Genomic DNA, 19088 nt, shown 5'->3' with positions numbered 1-19088 from the left:
ACGACCGTGGCAAGAAAAAGCGAAGCGGGCAGGATACCGGGGCCTTATAAGTTTCTCCCCGTTTCAAGAATTGGGACCGATGATTGCGATGACTACAATTCGCGAATCTCTAGATACAAACCATCTGGAGTCAATCCAACCGATCCAATTGATCCAATTTCCCTGTTTCCCTGGTCGCCTGGTCTGGCGATCCGCTCGTGGCTCGATTTCATCCAGTCCTGTTGCGTCTTTGGCCGTACTTGCAAACAAAAACCGCCTGCGATACGGGACCTGGGGACCAAAAAGACGGGAAAAGCGACACTTGCCGCCGCAGGGCTGGGCGAAAGAAGCGGCCGATGTTCGGAGGGCAGCATCAAAGCTCCGGTTCACGGAATGCGGGGTGGGCTGGGTGGCCACTGTAATTTCTAAAGTGGTGTCGCCCATTGGCCGCGCTCCAAGATTGCCAGTTCCACACCCGCCCAGGCACGCACTGTCGGTCGCTGTGACAAACACACAATGACTGCACCGTGCAGATGCCATCCATCAATGTGTCAGAGAATGGAGCCCGGAATCCCGTTTTGGAGCTTTCCTTGCAACTTGCAAGGTGCTGACTTCGACCGCCGCCATTGGTGTCTCCCGTTGTCGGCCAACAACCGCTGCCACGTCGAGACCGGCGGGCCATCCTGATCCATGACGCTGCGGCCGCCTGCGGCATGCGACGGCTTGGGCGGTCACCACCAGAACTACGGGGCCACGGGGGCCACAACGGGGCTCTCCTGACGATGGAGTCCCGAACCACCTCATGGCCAGCGGAGGGTTCGGAGAAGGTGAAGGCATTCGAACAGGAGAGAATTCGCAAGACAATCTTTGTTTGTAGATCATCATATGATTTTACTCATAGGAATGGAACGAAGACACGCATTCCGTCTTCTTTTTGAAAGTAAGGATAATAATTCCTAAGGTAGGTAAAAGTTCCCATTCTGCTGCCCCTTGCTGTCCATCAACTCCGGTCTTCGGTATACCTCTCGCCGAGTACCTTGATGGTCCCACGACAGTCAGTCCACGGCAGAGAACCCAATTCGTTCCCGCTCCACCATCACCTTGTTCGCATCCTTGTGAATCATGACAATATTTCCAACACCGCCCTCACTCATTTCGATTTTCAGGTACGGATCCTCTTCGTGCAACTTGATACGTAAGAATATTCAATTGTACAAACGTACAAACTCCGGCGCAACCCCGAGTCTCCTGAACGACGTTCTTCGGAGTTTGAGAAAGGCGATAGGCGATACTCGATAGTACTGTAGTGTAGTAAATAATTTCATCTTCTTCCATCCCATGTCCCATCCCCCATGCTCACATCGCATGCTCTTCAATCTCAAAGGGGAAGCTCACAATCGCACTCATACCATACGTTCCACCCGCCCTCTTAAACGTCTCCACAGCCGAGAACACTCAACTATCAAACACGGTCAATCTTGTGATCACTCACAAACCCGCCAGCATTGCCAATCCTCCGATAATCGCCCTGGCCAGGCGGCACACAAGAACCGTGCCCCTGATCATCCACACCACAGCCGCGCCCGCAAAGAACACAAACAGCAGCGCAAAGATATAAACCACCACGTCTCCCAGCGTCGCCTGGCCCTGTGCGTACCGCTTGTGAAGCGGCGAGTCGAGATGAAACACCGGCCGTACAAATGCCCAGTACGCACAGGCAAACTGCCCTACAAACGTAACCACTACCGACACCACGATCCGCACTCCGACCGGCACCTCAAAACCCTGCCCAACCGATCCCGCCGCCATCATCGACCTGACAGGGAGTGCCAAGCCTGGGAAAAGCCGATACAGATCGTCCCTAGCCGCCGCCCCATCCTCTTGGCACGCCTGGGGTTCACTGGCTTTTGACATCCCCTCTTGGCTTCTGGAACGGCCGTCCATGTCTCCGCTGCCGTGGTCGGCGCTGTCCTTGAGCTTGTGACACTTCTTCATTTGTCCTGGTAATGACGTTACCAGATTTGCTCCCAACTCGGCCTTCATCACACTCTTGGCTGCTACCGTGGCTTCTACCCCAGCTTTCGTGTCTCCAGTCATGGCCCGTCCCGTGGCCGCTTCCTGTCGTCCGTGCTGACGGTGCTGACTCCTTGATGCCGGGTCCGATCCCGACGCCGATGCCGGGCTGCCCTCCGGCTTTGTTCTTTGGTCGGCTGAGTGTTGCAACAACGCAGCCCGCGCTGCTCCCTGCGCCATCGCCTGCGTGAAAGCTTCCATGTCGGCCGGACCTTGATTCGACGACCAGCTCCTCGACTTTGCCAGACTTGGCCGGTGCATGTAAGTGGACTTGAGTGGTGAAAGTCTCTTTCCATTTGTTACGTCTTGGATTTCCGGTTCCTTTCTCATCGTCTTGCGCATCTCGCGACCTGGCTGTTTCCGGGGACTGGGGTTTGACACGCGCCGAGAGGTTTTCACCTAATCCTCCGTGCGCATTGTCTCTATGATTGACGATGTAGTAACGCTGGCTGCTCTTGGTAACTCTTCTTGGGAAACTCGTACCAGATCTTCTGCCATCACTTCTGCAACACGGTCTGTGGTCAGTGATGCCGTCCAGCTGGGAGGACGATGGAGATCTGGTCTTGCGGGTTTCGGCGAGGCGTTCCGTTGCGTGCTGGGAAGGGAATCTAGCGGCGTCGAAGAGCCGTTCTTGGGTGCAACGATCGGGGACAAGGACGATGTCTGGTGTATCTGGTGTGACGACGAGATGGTTACGGACTTTGTCGTCTTCTGGACCTTGACCCCACTCGTCTCTGACGTCTTTCCTGCCTTTTGAGGGGGCTTGGCTTTGGGTCCCTCGCGGCAGGTTTCCTTTATGGCGGAGGGGAGCTGACGGTGAAGACTGGACTCGCAGCCAGTAATGGTGATGGTGGGTGTGCAGGCAGATTGGGGTTGTGGGAGGTGGAGCGCCTGGCCCAGTCCAGTGATGTCCTGGGCTACCGAATTCGCCCATGCCGTGGCTTCTCTGGTGCTGTCCCGGATGCTGCGCTCCAGGCCACCCAAATCCTCGATCAGCATGTTCGCCCATTGGCGGGCTGGGTTCAGGTTCGTGATGTCCAAATGCGGGTATGTAACCTCGCCGCTGCTGGGAACGGTTGTCATGGGGTTCCCTGGCAGCATCTTGCGTGGAATTGGGCGGCGATCTGGCACTGGGATCCTGGAGAACGGCTTCTTTGTCCCAATCTGGCCCTGGACGGGGCGGGTGTCCATCGGACCGGGACCCAGCCGCTGGTGAATCAACGGATGGAAACGTAACCGGGGAGACCTCGCTCTCGACGGGCATGAGGTCGCTGAATTTGGGCTTTCTCCTGACCGTACCATAACAGCCGTCCCCATCCCTAAAAAAGATTTCGAGGTGTGGCCGGTGGTAGCTGGCTCCCCCGCCTGAGCAGCCTCTCCACTCCTAATGCTTGGGCTCTGGCTCTGGACGATGGGGGTCAAATTTGGTGACGCCACGGAGGACCATTGCTCTGCTTGCTGGCCGAGTTTAGACCGCTGCCGAGGACTCGTCCGTTTCCCGACACCATGCCCCCTTTGCTCATTCTGAGGCGATCCATTAGGGGATGACTGGGGAGACATCCGACAAAACTCTGTCATGTCTATGCTCGTTCTGGGTGTAATATTGTCCAGCATCCCGGTATAAGGGTTCGCCCCTGTCACTCCGAGGTAGTCACTTGCTTCTCTTAGAATGCGACGTTGGCGGCGGGATTCTTGCTTTGCGAGGAACAGTGAGCGAGCTTTGTTATAGCCCGGCATCACCGACGGCATGAAGTTATGGGGATTAACAGTGCCTGTGTGAGCTGGAGACGGTATGGGAGGAGAACTGCGGTTTTGGTTTGGCACCGGTTTCCGCGATGGCATGGAGAAGGTAGGAATATTTCCGCTTTTCACTCGGCGTTCTCTCATGTTGGCCAAAGTCCCATCAAGTGATGAAATTTGGTTGTCGTCCCGATGATGAGTGGCATTAAGGCCGTCATCCGATCTCATATCCAACCTCGATGTGATCTTCCTAATAGGGAGAGGCGCCGCTTGATCGAGTTAGCCGTGGTCATGCTACTTTGAGCTCTCTCGGGGAGGCAATGGGATGTACATACCTCTAACCCTTGACTTGCCACTGACACTGGTCGCTCGTCGAGGAAGCGCCACAGGAATATTCCAAGCTTCCGACACAATGGTATCCGGTGTACTCGGGGTATGGCAATGGACTTCAGCCTGGCCAGAGTCCGTACTCTTGCGCCTTAGTCTGAAAAGATTCTGAACGTTGGTGGTACGCGGCTGCATGACACTCGAGGCTCTCTTCTCTGTCATGACCTGATCGATCGTCTGGCGCTCGTGATCATGGTGCCGGAGAGTGAAGCCTTGCTCGGGACAATTGCTAGGCCGCAAACTGTGAAAGAAGCCCTTGAACGAGGCAGCAATGTTCTTCCGACTTGAAGAGGATCCGGCACTCTTCACTGATGCTGCCTTTCTAGTAGCCTCTGGAGGGCGCGGCTTGCTAGTGCTGCCAGGCTTTGAATACGAAGCTCGTCTGCCATTGACATCTCTGTCTTCGCATGGGATTGATGTCGCTGGCCAGACCTGAGCAGCTGGAACTGGCGGTTGTCTGTAGATGGGACCTGGCCAAGAAGTTGCGCCATCGAAGCGTAGTGGTGGTGGTTGACATGAGTGTGATGGGTGGGTTTGGTGAGAGGCCATGGTCTGGCAACTGATGCTGCCGTTCGGTCAAGCTCCGTTGTACCGATTCCTCTACCAGAGATAAAAAGAGACAGGCTCGCAAAAGAAGTGGCCTTTCCCAAAGCCTAGCTGTTTTACTTGGTCAAGACCATTGGCAGATTGCTGGGCGGAATTTCGGCCAATATGGAGAGCACGAGTAAAGATATGATAATACTAACCGCGAGTGACGGGGGAGAAAGAAAATGAAATAAGATCGCAAGTAAATGGATGAGCAAGGTTGTCATTGGGCAGATGTTTCATGCCTCTACCTGCCTTCCATCACAAACGTGGAAGGAGTGAATACTGGACGGGAGTCCGGAAGCTCTTTCCTCTTCAATTTGTCGTTCAAAATTGTCACGCCACGAAGTAATCACGGAAGGAGGGCTGGCGGCCTGGACTTACACGGATCGTGCCTTCCAACCTACAGTACGTTTTATTTCCTGAAGGGCAAAGAACATTCTGACAGTCAAATTCGAGTTCCAAAAAAGAATGAGACTGAAAGAATGCTTTTGAAGTGAGTTCACCATTGTATGGTGCGATCAATTTGTATCAACCTAGACAGAACGCCAAATTATGTGCTTAGAAGTAAGAATACATTCTCCTTCGAGTCCCCCATCCTCCAACAGATTCACCCACTGCCTCCCTTCTTTGATATGATAGATGTAAAGTTCAAACTACCTCCCCCAAAACGCCATTCGTTCGCAAGAAACAAAACTCCAAATGTTAATACATCATGACAAGGTCACATTTCTTTTCAGTCTCTAAACTTCCAACCCGTCCTCTACCTCCTAGTAGGAAACCTCTCATGCGCCCACCTATTCGCTCTAGCATTATTCAACGTAGCCGGCGAATGCGGCTGCACATACGAGCTACCACCATCCATACTACTAGCACTATCCCTCCTATCCATATCCACATCCCCGTCCTCATCCCTTAGGCTCGAAGCCACCGATGACTTCCTGGGCGGCGTCCCACTACCGGCGGCGGAATAAATCTCAGTCTTCAACGGACTCGGCTTCACCGGGCTATGCTGTCTGATTAACCTGTCCGCTAGATCCCGCTGTTCCAAAGCTGCCATCTCGCGGCCGTTGCGGGGTGAAGGCGCGTCGGTGCCTGTGCTTGCTGTTGCTCGCTTTTTGAGGGGGGAGTTCATGTGCTGGTAGACGCCTAGGCTGCCGCCACCTGCTCTGACTCCAGGATATGGGGTGGTGCCGGCGTGGGCGACCTGGCGTTTGCTAGTTGATGGGCGGGCGACGGTCGAGGATGGGGTGCCGTAGGTGGTGCCGTAGCTACTTTGACGGATGAGGGTCGGGGTGCGAGTGGTGGTGGTACTGGCTGAGGAAGGCGCTACTGATCCGAAACTAGGTCTGCCGGGGATGGGTTGGGGTGTGTAGGGTCGTGCGGGCGTCGAAGCGTCGGTTTGTTCTCTCTGCTTGAGGACGCCGTCGGGGTCAAAGTGCTTGGTGTAGTTCGGGTTCGGGTGCGTTTCGAAGCCGCGGCGGATGATGGTCGAAGGGGTGCCGATAGCTACCGATTCTTCCTCCAAAACGTCGTCGACTATCGACACCTGCGTCGCTACCTCGCGGTAGATCGGATAGACGCGCGGGTGCACGTACTTGATGTCGTATTCGTGCATGACTTCGCGGTGGATGATGTTCATGTCCTTGGACTGCTGGGTGAAGCGGGAGTTCAGGAGAAGCATTTGGGCCGTGAGGAGGAGCTGGAGGACAAGAGCTTTGAAGACGGTCACGCTCGGGCACGGGTCGAGGGCCGTCATAGGGAGGAAGAGCATGTAGATAAGGGCGTGGCCGGGGCTAAAGAGACAGAAGATACGCAGCGTTGCCGGATACGGGTCCCAGACAGCCACTTCCCATACATCGCGTGTCTTGTCGGGGTGAGCGCGCGCCTCGGCGGATTCGCCTTTCGCAAAGTTTTGGATGTATCGAAGGGGCGTTGGTGTGGACGGCGAAGAATCGACTCGGACGCGGTGCGCAGAGGGCGTTGACGGGCCTTGAGTTTCGACGTTCGCTTCGAATAATCGGTAGTGACGCGATCGCGTCATGGTGTAGAAGGCATTGAGGCCAGAGATGGGGATCAGTGTCCAGATGAGGAAGTTAACCTGTCGCATGCAATCAGCATTATTTCTCAAATGCTGTAGGGGTGTCTGCTAAAGTAGTGAAGCCTAACTTACCAATGCCTTCGTAAAGCCACTGGAAGGGGCATCCGAAAAGACATCATCGTCGACAACTCCTCCACCAATGTTTCCGTTCGCTCTCGCGAGTAGGAAAAGGAAGTTCGCAACCAGACCGAACCAGGTACCGAAACTTGTCGAGTCCCAATCGAAGCTTTGGATTTCTTCGGATAACCAGATATAAAAGTCTATTGGGTTGAGAAAAGCTTGTATCCGCTCGGATAGCGGGCGCTGCCGCACCAGGCGACGAGGTGCTGGAGGCATGTCGGACTGTGATGATGATGATGATGACGATGTTTTGGTGATGAAAGATTGCGACAGCGCAGAATTGATGCTTGGGGCCGTTTCCCACTCGGTAGTGTGTTAAGGTGAAAGATTCAGGAGGATTGTGCGCAATGTTGTGACCGGTTTTGCGCAATCCTTGGTTGTGTGTTGTATGGTGAAAGGGCCCCCAGGCTGTGCCCGAATTGGATCGAAGGTTCAGTTGGTGAAAGAATGGTGATTTCTTTATTGTTTACTTTTTGCATGTTGGTTGCTCGGGACGCGGGTCGGGAAGTGGACTGAAGCTCTCCCCCGTCAACATGACCCCGGTCGGCGGTCGCAGAAAGAAGTTGGAACCAGTGGCAGGCGCAACCGAGAATTTAGGGAGCCCCATCCTTTACAGTGGAGTTTTTCAGAACCTGGCATGCTGGAAAGAGGGGTGGGTTTGGGGTGTGACAGTGGAGCCGCTTTAGCGCTGTTGACTGTGAGTGGGGCCTGGTGGGATCCAGTTGCGGTTGGTCAGAGCTCCAGTCCGTCCCGTCATCCTGGAGTACCTGGATGGACGACGACAGCCGACGTCGACATCAATCTGTCTGCCAATACGACCGCAACCACAACCCGCGCAGGCTGGCCTTGACATTCCCTACCGACGACAATCCGAGAATCCAATATTGATCGCCCATCCCCGAGATTGAGTACAATTATCGCCAGTCACCCAGGTTCCTGTTGTCGCATAGCTCTCGCTCGTTCCCCGACCCACACCGACGACGAAGCCCATCATGGCGGCTTCGCAAGCAGACGCTAAGGACCGTCAGTTCCTGGCTGTGATAGGAGATGAGGTCAGAATGGCTTTTGTCCTTGTGTTTACATTTGTCAAGGGGCTAATAACCATCTAGGACTCCGTCACCGGACTCCTCCTCGCAGGCATTGGCGTAGGTTCCGCATGCTTCTCTTCGGATGATATGCGGTAGCAGGGTTTCTAATGCGCAACTCTCGAAACTATAGCACGTTACGGCTCCCCCAGACTCGCAAAAGAACTTCCTTGTGGTGGACAACAAGACGGAGAATGCCACTATCGAGGCGGCCTTTGAGCGCTTCACGACCGAGAGAAAGGACATTGGCATTATTCTGATTAACCAACATGTAAGTGTTGGTCTTGTGGATTGGACGGGAACATGTTTAGATTATCATGTTCTGTTAGTATTCTTTCAGATGGTTGACTGACATGGAACCCACGGTATAGATCGCTGATAGGATACGGCACCGAATCGACACCTACACCGCGGCCTTCCCCACCGTTCTCGAGATCCCGAGCAAAGACCATCCTTACGACCCCGAGAAGGACAGTGTGCTCCGCAGAGTCCGTCGTCTGTTTGGCGAATAAACGTCTTGTTACCAGTTGAGCATGGACATGATGAACGGGGAAGGAATGACACGGCATGGAAGGAAGGAATGGAAGCAATCAGATTCATAGGGGCATAGCGAGCGAGATGAGAAATGTCCACGACATCACATCACAGCAGCGGCGCGCAGTACGGAACTTTTTTTGTTGCAAAAGGAACTCAGAATACCTATAACGAAGCAGAACGTCAAGAATGGGAATGTTACCCTTAAAAATGTTTTACGCCCTAAGCATGCTTGAGAAGAAGCAGAGACAGTCTCAGACAATAACAACAAAACTACTATACGCAAGAAACAAACTCCAGTACTACCATAAGCAAAACCCATACAAATGATGCTGCCGTGCAAAATGCCATCAATCCGCAAATCATTAATCCATCATGTGTGCAGTCTTATCTCATCCAATGTTGTGTGTAAAAACATGCCATATCCCGTTTATTGACCGTCAAACTCGCTCCGCTCGGTTTTTGAAACCAGATCAGATCAGACCAGATCAGAGATCGTCAAAGAAGCCAAGAGTCTTGCGGCCAAAGGTAACCTGGGCGGTCAAGCAGGTGATGTGCTTGTCTTCCTTGGTGTAGACATCGGCATCAACAGTGTACTTGCCCTGCAAGTGAACAAACAGAAACATCAATGTCAGCGAGTATTCCCCATCAAGATAGCAGTTTCAAGAGAGGGAGTATGGGGGAAGACGTACAGGTGGGATCTCCTTGGGCAGTTCAACGTTCTTGGTAATCGAGATTCTGCCCTTCTCAATGGGGCATTCAAGCTCCACGTTCTTCATCTCCTTGCACAGGTCGGCAGTGGTGCTGATCAGGCGGATGTAGCCGTACTTGACTGACAAGTTGACGTACGCGCCCTCCTCGATGGCCTCCTTGACGATACCGGACGCTTCGATGGTCAGGGTCTGACCGCTGTAGTTGAGAAGATGATTAGCATTCATTCTGTCTGTGAAGTGGGTTAAAGATGGTGGAAGAAATGCGACATACGCCTCAGGTGGGTTTGGTGTCAGGACGACCTCCTCGATGGTGATGATGTCGTCTTTGCGATCGGCCGCGGCATCGCAGAACTTCAAGGGCGACTTGCCGGGAACGTCGAGCTCATCGTTGGCGGAAACGCTGTTCTCGCGGAAAACGCTGAGAGCGGTGGCGCTCGTGGAAAGGAGAGCGATGACAGCTGCGGAAAGCCTCATGGTGATTGATGATAGTACCGATTCACGGTCGGTGGTGATGGTGTTCGGTGCGGAGGTGTGTTATGGAGACCCAGAGACGGGATGGGGGAGGAGGATGTGAATGACTTGGAAAGCGGGGAATGTTAAGCGCCGTCCACCGCCGAGACAAGTTGTGTGTTGAGTTTGATGTCGGCAACGAAGATCTTACGACGAGTCAAATCGGAGTGGCAGTTGTTTACAAAGTTAGATGTCGTTGATGGAGACTCTCCAAATGATACCTTTTGTTACCAGGAACGGGAAGCAGCCACAGCGAACAGACGGAGGCAGTCAACTGATGGCGAGCAAGATAAACTGGCGTTGATGACTGGTTCACTGGTGAGGTTGATCCCGGCTACGGACGCGGCACCACCACACTGCATCAGGAAAGATGGACGGCCTGTGGAGGTCACTGGTTGGCCCAGCCGATTGAACAAGCTCGTCTCTGGCACTTTGCGCCTATGCAGGCTTCCCTCCTCTCACAGCGAAGCAAGCGAGAGACGTCATCCCCATGACGGCGAATGGCGGGTTCGATTTGCCCCAGCCTGCGGCCAGCCTTCCCCAACTTTCTTTCCCCCTTGTCTTGTTTGGGTCTTATCATGTGAGTTGCGGTGGATCCACTGTATGTGCAATTCGACCAATCACCATCGAGACGCTGCGGCAGCGCCGCTTCCTGAAGCATCGAGTTCTTGGTTCTCCTGTCCAAGGACCTTCAATCTTCGTTGCTGTGAGCTTGGAAATGACGATGCCATATCGGTTTCCCATCCTCAGCTTACGTGTACTACACTCACCGCGATGGACGACAAAATAACGTTACTTTTACCGACAAAAGATTTCCGCTGTAGTCTTTCCGACAAGATCAGCCCAGAGATGAAGCCCTTTGAGATTGTTGTGCCCACTGCCTAGAGGCTGAACACTGGTCGACAACTCTGCAGTTTCCAGCACCCCATTTTCACCAAACATCGATATCAGACGACGAACCGACTGCCTGACTGAAATCGCATACGTGGTACTTCGGGTTCAAATATGGGTTCCTAGAGTATGTTTCGGGAGCGTTGGATAGCTTGTTTGTCCCTGCGTGACAACATCGGCTATGGGGGCAGCTGTGTTGCCATGGTCTTGCCGACGCAGCGATGATTGTACGCATTTGGAACAAGTTGGATGTCGCCAAAAAGATACAGTTTACAACACATCCTCGAGATTTTATATCGCGATGACAATGGCCGTGATTTCGCGCAACCGGGAAAGCAGATAGGCACCGTATCTTTCTAGCCTCGGGCAGATGTCAGACGCACTTGATTCAGGCTGGGTCAGGGATCGTTGATATGTGTTTCCGGGCGTATCACTGAAACGGGAATGATCAGGACGAGGAGTTTCGCTCAGTCGTTCGGAAGCTTGCAGTCGTCTTCATCGGTTTCGGAGTTGTTGGGCGAGGTGATCCTGCTGTAAGAAAAGATGAAGTTCAACAACAATCAGGCCAAACGACGTTCAGCATAGGAGGTGTAAGAGGGAAGAGAAGAGAATCGAAGAAGAAAAGGCCAAAGGACAAGCGATTGTGACGGATGGGTGTGATCAGATGGAGCACGGTAAATAAAAAGGAGCAGATTGCAGAGTTTCATGCGCAGGCTGCGCCTGGCTGAAGGGTCCCACCGTCCAATGTGATGAGAGAGACATGACAACATCGATTGCAGCGCGGACGAGTAACAACCGCAGCAGCGCCGAAGCATTGCAATCATACTCTTAGAAAACCACTTTGTACGAATAAGTGCTAGTGTCAACACGGCCCACGACTTCGATGATTCGCGCAACTCGACACTCACCACCAGCCAGCCAAACAGCCGTTTCCCAACACTCAACAGTGCCACCGAGGTGACTTGGGTCAGATGCCAAGGTTGCCCGAGTTGAGCAAAGGCGAGTATAATCCGGAGCTGGTTTCCAGAAAAAGCGTGATCGTCGAGCGATATAAAAGGCGTCATGAAAATAAGGGCCATATCGATAGTAGAAATTCAAGAGGATTTCAAGTTGGTCGTTATCGAGACCTTTCAGGTTCAGGCTCAGGTATCTTGAGTTGAGAGCGCCAAGCTGGAAGATCGCCATGACATTGGCTGGTGGACTTTTGCTGACTCCTGCCTGTCGCGGGCGGTTGCGGTTGGATGACACCCACGTCGAATCTCCGACGCTCACCACTCATCTTCCTCCTAGGCGACAATAAACTGGGGCGCAGATGCACGCCCCTAAAAACAGGAGTCCACCGTCTTGGGGCTGCTCTCAAAGAGAATGATGAACGCAATCCTTCCCAGCTCTTCCAAATGGTTTCAATCTTTGGGTCCATCTCGAGAACGGGAGTTTTCCGGTTGTGTGTGGCCCTCTTGCGAAACCTCCCCTGCCCGCGCGCGCATGTTCCTCAGATCCAATCCGTCGCTCTTGAACGGATTGTCACCGGCGTCAAGAATGCAAAATCTAGAGTAAAATTGTCCACCTGTGGTTTGTATTCCCCACAATATTCGATATAAGACCCAGAGATACCAGGAAAGGCATGTACAGAGACTGAGTGCTGACATTCAAACCCGATGTTCTTGTTATTGTTGCTGCTATCAACACTCCCTCCCATGGGCTTTTCCCGTTTCCGGGACACAACCCCGTTTCTGTTGCCCGCTGCGGTTATCAGTCAGGTACCTGACCTAACACCCAGCTACACACATACTCTTTGGGAATCACGCTGGCTGGCGTTGTGTCAACTCTCATTTGGATGACTTTGCCCATGACGGATCGGTTCTCGCGACTCAGCTCCTGGGCGGTCTTTGGCGCCTCCTAACCCTGGGCCCAAGGGTTGTCCACGAGGTTCTCACGTCTGGGCCTCCATAATCCATGATGGCCACTTGCGCAAATGGTCTCAATGAACCGCCGTACAAATCCATTCCGCCTTCGGCCCTCGCGACGCGCCAGTTTTTGACGGAACTCTTTCAACCCTTCGGCTTTCCACCTTGCCAGTCGCACCCCGCCCTCCCTTCCCGACGCCCTTTCCTTTCAGGTCCCGTCCTCCTCGTCCCCCTCCACTCTGGCTGGCTGTTCGATCGACAATTCGGCATGCAAACATTACAAAGCTGCATGCTTTTACTTCATACCATATCGCCTATCGGTCACAGCACTGACGTTTTATTTCCATTTCCATTTCTAATCCTCCCCTGCCTTGAGCTTAGTGGCTCGGGCCGGACTCTTCGGTTGCGTTCTTTTTCTCCGTTGATATCACACTATGGCGGCCATGTACCTGATGGGGACTGTTCTTATTTTCGCAAACAGCCAAGCGTCACCTACAAACAGCCGCTTCCTTGGTTGAAGGGCCCCATAGTGGCTGCTGCGAACCACCCAAGGCGGTCTAGAAACACATCGGGGCAGAGTTAAGAAAGTGGTTGCGCTAACAATTTCCAAGGCCCGCTGGGCAGGGCGAAAAAGACACGCAGCAGTGCTGCGAAACAGCTGAGCGAAACAGGACTGCAGAACCAGGAATCCAAGAAAACAAAACCGCCGGCAGCACGTCCACAGCCCACTTGTACCGGCAGCTCCATGTCGCCCGCACCGAGGACGCCCACACAACAAGGCCCATGGAAGGTCAAAAATGGTCAATTTCTTTCGATTTGGGGGATGGCCTGTGCCACGAGGGGAATCCCACGGCTGCCGTGGGCTGCGACGTCTGATTGGCCCGTGCTGCTGAGCACTGCAGCGTGCCTCCAGTCTTGCCCGTCTTGGGGCGTGGTTGCTCTTGACTGCCTCCCCTCTGCACTTGCACAAGAAAGAGCGTGAGAGGGCCACACACACATTGGCAGTGGCAGAGGTTGGAGTTCCCCCCAGTCCCGGTCGCCGTCCCAGGCAATTCCCATTCCCACTGCCACCAAAAACGAAGGTGCGCAAGAGGAAGCACTCCAGCTGCAATGCTGCGACCGACTGCGACAAGGCGACGGGAGACTGGACTGCGAGTGCAGCCCGCCCAGCGCCCGCCTTCTTCCTCCCTGAGTGAGACCCCAGAGCCAGACACCTGCACTGAGGGCCGCCCGCGGGCAGCGGACAGAGCGATTGCAACCAGCACGCCAGCGCCAGCGCCAGCCCAGAGTCAGACCTGTGAGTTGCAGGACTGGAGAGGGCAGAGGTCCCGGTTAGAGTGCGGGTGGGCCCCCTCTCCCTCGCTCGCGCACCCGCACTTCCACTTCTTCCCATTCTCACACTCGGATTCCGTTCCTCCCCTTCAAACTCTTCCTTCTTCAGTTTCTTTGATCCGCTTTTTCTTGCCCCCCCTTCGCCTCGAGACCTGGACACCTTACCTATTCATCTCTCGCAACAGTCTTGATCAGGTTTCCACTGCATCATTCCTCGACCGACTTCCCATTTTCGCGCACACGATTCAAGCTGGCCGACTTTGCCTTTCTTTGTCCCCCGAGGCGCAATCTACTCTCTTCTCGATAAATCCACCTCGTCGTCGTCACCGTCGTCACCCACCACTGCGTTTCCTCCTCGCTTTTGGTTTTGACGCTCGCCATTCCACCTGACCAGAAGACCACGATTCAGATCGCGAGAGCGACCTCAACCTGACGCCCAATCCATTCCTCCTCTGGAGAGTTGGTTTCTCGATCTAGGCTTCGACTGTGATTGACGCCACCCCGGGCTCTCACTTGAAACTCGATTCGACCCTCCTCGCCAGTTCCGACGTGTGCTTCCTCCCGACCGAGCGATCCGCTGCCGACTCCTAAATCCTGGCCAGTCCAAACGACAAACGGGCAATTCCATCGAGGGCCGTCTCCAACGGATGAAAGCCCCGGCTTTCTCGCCATTTCGTGCTCGTCTCTCTGGTCGGAATCAATTGCGTTGGACAGCGCGCCAGCATGCCCTTCGACCCAGAAAGATAATCCGTCAACAATACTCTCCCGATACCCTACCGAAACCGCCGTCCCGAGGCCTCTCATAGATTATGACCGACAAGCTGCCGTCATTGCTGACGCCAATCGCGCCTCCTAGTCGGGCTCCATTCTCCGTCGCTGCTGCCGTCCCTGCCCAAGATGGTACACGAACGCAGGAGAATGCTGAGGAAGAGCCGTACACCATCAGGTGTATCTGCAAATATCCCGACGATGACGGAAACACCATTTACTGCGACCGATGCGATACGTGGCAGCATATAGAATGCTATTATCCCAACAACTCTGAGGAAGCTCTCCGCAATCCAGACTTTGCACACCTCTGTGTCGAGTGCAAGCCAAGGCCCTTGGATCGAGAGCGAGCCAAAGAGAACCAGAGGCGCAAGCTTACTGCGGGTGTCACGGCAGGAATGACCGACAAGAAGACCAAGCGTCCTCTCTCAAAGAACCACAAGAAGAGGCCGAAACCGAGCGACCTACCATTGACTGGCCAGCACTCCAAGGCCGAAAAGCATGTCACCACGCAAGACAGTCACGCTGCTCCACCAAAGAAATCGAAGAGCTCGCACAAGGCTAGTCAATCAATCAGCTCACAAGCTTCGAAACGCAGCCCACAATTCGGCAACACCAAGTCCAACCATGCTCACCCTCCTAGCCCTGCGGCGACGCCGCCTGATTTGCCGGCCGACTTTGAAATACATACATATGCCCCAGCGTTGCTATCCGACTCCAGCGACCGAGGTGTCGAGATTGTGCACACCAATAGCTTCGCTAGCCTCCAGGTGTCAAATGCTATCTCGGCTTGGCTACGAGACCACAACAAACTCCAGAAAGAGACAGGCTGGGCCTACGATGACATCTTCCAACCTCTACCCCCGAACATTGATCAGCTGAAAAGGCCGGTGGATATTGAGCTTTCACGCAAGACCCTCGGTCAAGGCATCGTCGCTTCCTGGAAATGCCTCAAAGCGCCATCGCCTATCGCTCATAACGTCCCTCTCCTGGAGCTGAATGGGCAGATCGGTATTCAAAGCAGTTACTGCGCAGATGCCGATAACCGGTACCAAGAGCTGACCTCCCCGCTTCCTTATGTCTTCTTCCATCCCATGCTCCCAATCTACATCGACACCAGGAAAGAAGGCTCCCAGGCTCGCTATATCCGACGAAGCTGCAGGCCTAATGCCATGCTCGAAACTTATCTTTCGGACAGCTTTGAACTTCACTTCTGGCTTGTAACAAACAGACAGGTCGCCGCTAGGGAAGAGATCACACTGCCCTGGGACTTCCGGTTTCCCAACGAGAACAAATCACGGATGCTCCGGGTTTTGGGACTTCCTGACGAAGACACGTCTGCCCACACTGATTCTTCTGTTGATGATCTGGAATACCAGGGGCTTACGAGCTGGCTGCATAGCATTCTCTCCGAATATGGAGGATGTGCGTGCAACCTTGGGTCAGAATGTGCATTTGCTCGGTTCCATCGGAATCATTTGGGCAAATCACAGGCGCCAACGAACCCACCAAAGACCAAGAAGCGAAAAAGCAAAACATCAAGTACGTCCACCGCCGTCACAGCACCAACAACCGACAGTCGAGCAGCAAGTGAAGGCCACCTTGAGGATGCTCCCGAAAATGATCGCCGCTCAGTGTCTGGCTCATCACGGAGTAAGCCTCCAAGCCGAGACCTTACCCCCACGGCCCGCCAGGGATCATTCGACACTCTTGGGATATTGACAGAGCCGACCGATCGGGACAAGCGGAAAGTTTCCATGATCGAAGAGACCTTCCGCCGGATAGAACTACAGCAACAGCCCACAAAAAAGCGGAAAGCGCGCGGTTCCGATGCGGCTACTACCTCCAAGAAAGGTAGCAAAAGCAGCGCGGCAACCCAGACAGCAAATACGACAAATGGAGCCGATGAGCGCCACTGCCACTTTGCCGATGCTGGAACAGCAACTACCAGCAAAGCAGCATCGCCAGCAGCAAGTGCGAAATCTTCTCGCGTCACTAAATCGAAGAAGACTAGTTCTAGGAAAGGATCTGTCGCCGTCGTTTCTCGTACTATTCCTGCACAGCCAGCTCGCTTGCAGGCTCGCCCTAAATATGCCGACGCTACTACTCAAACAACCCCCGACACTGAGGCCAATCCCGCACCCCCACCAGCGCGACCGAAGAGGAGGTTAGTTTCGGTGACTGAGCGCATCATACAACATCATCGATTCCTGGAAAAGCTGCGTGAAGAGCAGCGTCGCAAGCAAAACTCGCTTAGCCAGGCGGCTGCTCCCGTCCCGATGGAGGTGGACAGCCCAAAGGAAAACAAGACTGCAGCCCCAGTTCCTGGTTTGGTTCAGGATAAAACTTCGGAACCCAGTGTACCCGTCAAGGCCGCCACTCGTGATGTCGAAATGCCTGACGCGCCCGCTGTGCCAGCGAGTCAACCGAAAGCCGAGAAGCCTTCCGTCGTCGCTGTTTCAAAAAGCAGACCCGTGGACCTGAAGGTACCTCTGCCACCTGTCCCGTCCTTCCCAAGCTCAAGCTCCTTGGCCTCGGCCTCCACCACTCCTTTTTCTGCGGTGACCTCGGTGGCACAGTCACCATTTTCAGTTACTGGCCTGCCAAGTCCCTTCGGGCCGCCGTCTGTCAACAGTCTGACTGCGAACCCTAGCCCAATCAAGAAGAAGTTGAGCTTGAGTGACTACACCAAAAGCAGGATGAACAAGGCTGCGGCAGCTCGCCCGTCGATTAGCGTGCCCTCTCTGAAGCCCATTCCTGCTTTGGATGAGCCGAAGTCGACCACCAGTGACGACAATGGTGGAGCTGCCTCAGGTTCTCCAACTACGGAGAAGGTGGCTGATGCGACTGGCTCGACCACCACCGCTTCGATATTGGCAACTGCGAGCAGCGCTGTGTAAGAAGTATATAGACTAGGGTCTTCTCGTGTATGGATTAATGGTGGAGGATGTTTCGAAGTATTTTCTATTAGCGGCTTCTTACTCGGTGTTCTCTGGGTTGAGATTCGGGTCTGAAACTCCGGCATTTGAAAGAAGCAGCCAGGTCGCTGTTAGGTCTGGCCCGATTGCGATATAAAGTTTTATCCTACCTTTTACGTTTCTTCACAAAATGGGTCTGGCGGCTGGTGATATAATCAACGTGGCGTTTGGGGATATTTTTTTCTTTCGTGGTCCGGAAACTGGGTTTCGTGGGACGGCTACAAAACAAGCCTGGGTTCCCCGTACTGGTTGGGAGGTTTGTGAAACTGGGTCAGGTTTGGGTTCACAGCGGCTGGTCTTCCATGATACGGGTTGGCTGGCTGGTTTTCTGGGGGGTTATTATTTTTATTTTTTGCCTGCTATGCGTGCGAGGAAGGACACATGAAAGAGGAAGACAGGGATGAGATGATCAAAAAGGGGAATGCACACAACACACCAACGTCACTGGAATTCTTGGTCAAAATCTTTGGATGGGTATATCAAAGGACTCGTTCCCCCTTTTTTTTTCCCGCCCACTCTTGGACTTTGTTTTGACTTCTTTTCTTGCGCGCTCTCTCTCTCCACCCCCCTCTTCTTTTTATGATGAACACAACGGATGGACGGACAAACGGATGGATGGATCAACGGCTTTTTTATTTATTTTTACGCCCTTACTACGCTACTCATGCAATTAGTGATAAACGCTTCGCCAAGGAGGCAGCTGAGGCACTCATTTGAAAATCTTCGAAATGTTCAAAGAAAGTTCAACGATACCTTTGCTCTGTACTGTACCATTTTGCTTTTGTAGTTGTGGGGGATTAGTACAGACAGTTGTTGCTCTCTAGTCTAGCCATGTAAACAAATGGACCTGGAGTGTTATGAGAAGAGAAAATGAAAAAGGAAGATTGATGGTGTACATTCGCTGTTATCATGTGTCTATCTACCGTCGCCCCGACTCTTGTTCTTCGGTGAATGTCATGATATCACGTCCAGATATTGTGGTTGTATAAGGTTAGCTCTCTCAGATAGATAAGTAGCTTCGAGCCTTGTACTGTAATCATGGTATAAAGTGTAGGTGTCTGCTATACTAACTGGTTCAGATCGTTTTTTCCCCCCTAGGAAGTCTCAAGGCACTCACCGCCGCTGACGGAGACAAGACAAGACTAGTCAGTACTGACTGTGTACGAAGTACGAAGGAGACCTTCCCATACCTAGCTTACACTACCAAGAGACATTTACGTTTCAGTCTAAGACTCGGATACCCCCCTCCCTCCTAAGAAAAAAGGGGAAAGGAAATACAAGAAGAGGCAACGGTGACATTTAATTCACTCACTGCAGACAGACACCGCATGCACTTGATACCCAATCTATGTATTATCTGACTATCTATCAGTGACAAGAAAGAC

The 19088-nt window shown here is 53.4% G+C and overlaps 5 protein-coding genes across 5 annotated transcripts; 2 read left to right on the top strand and 3 right to left on the bottom strand.

The window, feature by feature from the left end:
• Positions 1 to 846: 846 nt before the first annotated feature.
• On the bottom strand, positions 847 to 4728 carry SMAC4_01759 (uncharacterized protein; the record flags this gene model as incomplete). Its single annotated transcript, XM_003348689.2, has 4 exons — positions 847 to 2406; positions 2536 to 3261; positions 3352 to 4061; positions 4128 to 4728. 4 exons carry the CDS (start codon positions 4726 to 4728, stop codon positions 1468 to 1470), a joined length of 2976 nt encoding a protein of 991 aa, XP_003348737.1. The 3' UTR covers positions 847 to 1467.
• A 531-nt stretch (positions 4729 to 5259) lies between these two features.
• SMAC4_01758 (uncharacterized protein) lies at positions 5260 to 7468 on the bottom strand. Its single transcript, XM_003348688.2, has 2 exons — positions 6938 to 7468; positions 5260 to 6865 (listed from the first exon to the last, which is right to left on the bottom strand). The coding sequence occupies exons 1-2, from the start codon at positions 7199 to 7201 to the stop codon at positions 5528 to 5530; spliced, it is 1602 nt and encodes a 533-aa protein (XP_003348736.1). The 5' UTR covers positions 7202 to 7468; the 3' UTR covers positions 5260 to 5527.
• Positions 7469 to 7810: 342 nt separating this feature from the next.
• Positions 7811 to 8582, top strand: SMAC4_01757 (uncharacterized protein; the record flags this gene model as incomplete). Its single annotated transcript, XM_003348687.2, has 4 exons — positions 7811 to 8037; positions 8095 to 8130; positions 8204 to 8341; positions 8442 to 8582. Exons 1-4 carry the CDS (start codon positions 7978 to 7980, stop codon positions 8580 to 8582), a joined length of 375 nt encoding a protein of 124 aa, XP_003348735.1. The 5' UTR covers positions 7811 to 7977.
• A 156-nt stretch (positions 8583 to 8738) lies between these two features.
• Positions 8739 to 11426, bottom strand: SMAC4_01756 (uncharacterized protein). The gene is made up of 3 exons (XM_003348686.2): positions 9589 to 11426; positions 9297 to 9513; positions 8739 to 9206 (listed from the first exon to the last, which is right to left on the bottom strand). Exons 1-3 carry the CDS (start codon positions 9789 to 9791, stop codon positions 9093 to 9095), a joined length of 534 nt encoding a protein of 177 aa, XP_003348734.1. The 5' UTR covers positions 9792 to 11426; the 3' UTR covers positions 8739 to 9092.
• A 2016-nt stretch (positions 11427 to 13442) lies between these two features.
• Positions 13443 to 18593, top strand: SMAC4_01755 (uncharacterized protein). Its single transcript, XM_003348685.2, has one exon. It carries the CDS (start codon positions 14767 to 14769, stop codon positions 17623 to 17625), a length of 2859 nt encoding a protein of 952 aa, XP_003348733.1. The 5' UTR covers positions 13443 to 14766; the 3' UTR covers positions 17626 to 18593.
• Positions 18594 to 19088: the final 495 nt, after the last annotated feature.

The sequence above is a fragment of the Sordaria macrospora genome, chromosome 3, assembly GCF_033870435.1.
Source record: "Sordaria macrospora chromosome 3, complete sequence".
NCBI classification, from domain to species: domain Eukaryota; kingdom Fungi; phylum Ascomycota; class Sordariomycetes; order Sordariales; family Sordariaceae; genus Sordaria; species Sordaria macrospora.
Note: the sequence above shows the minus strand (reverse complement) of the source record. Positions and strands in the feature narration are given on the sequence as shown.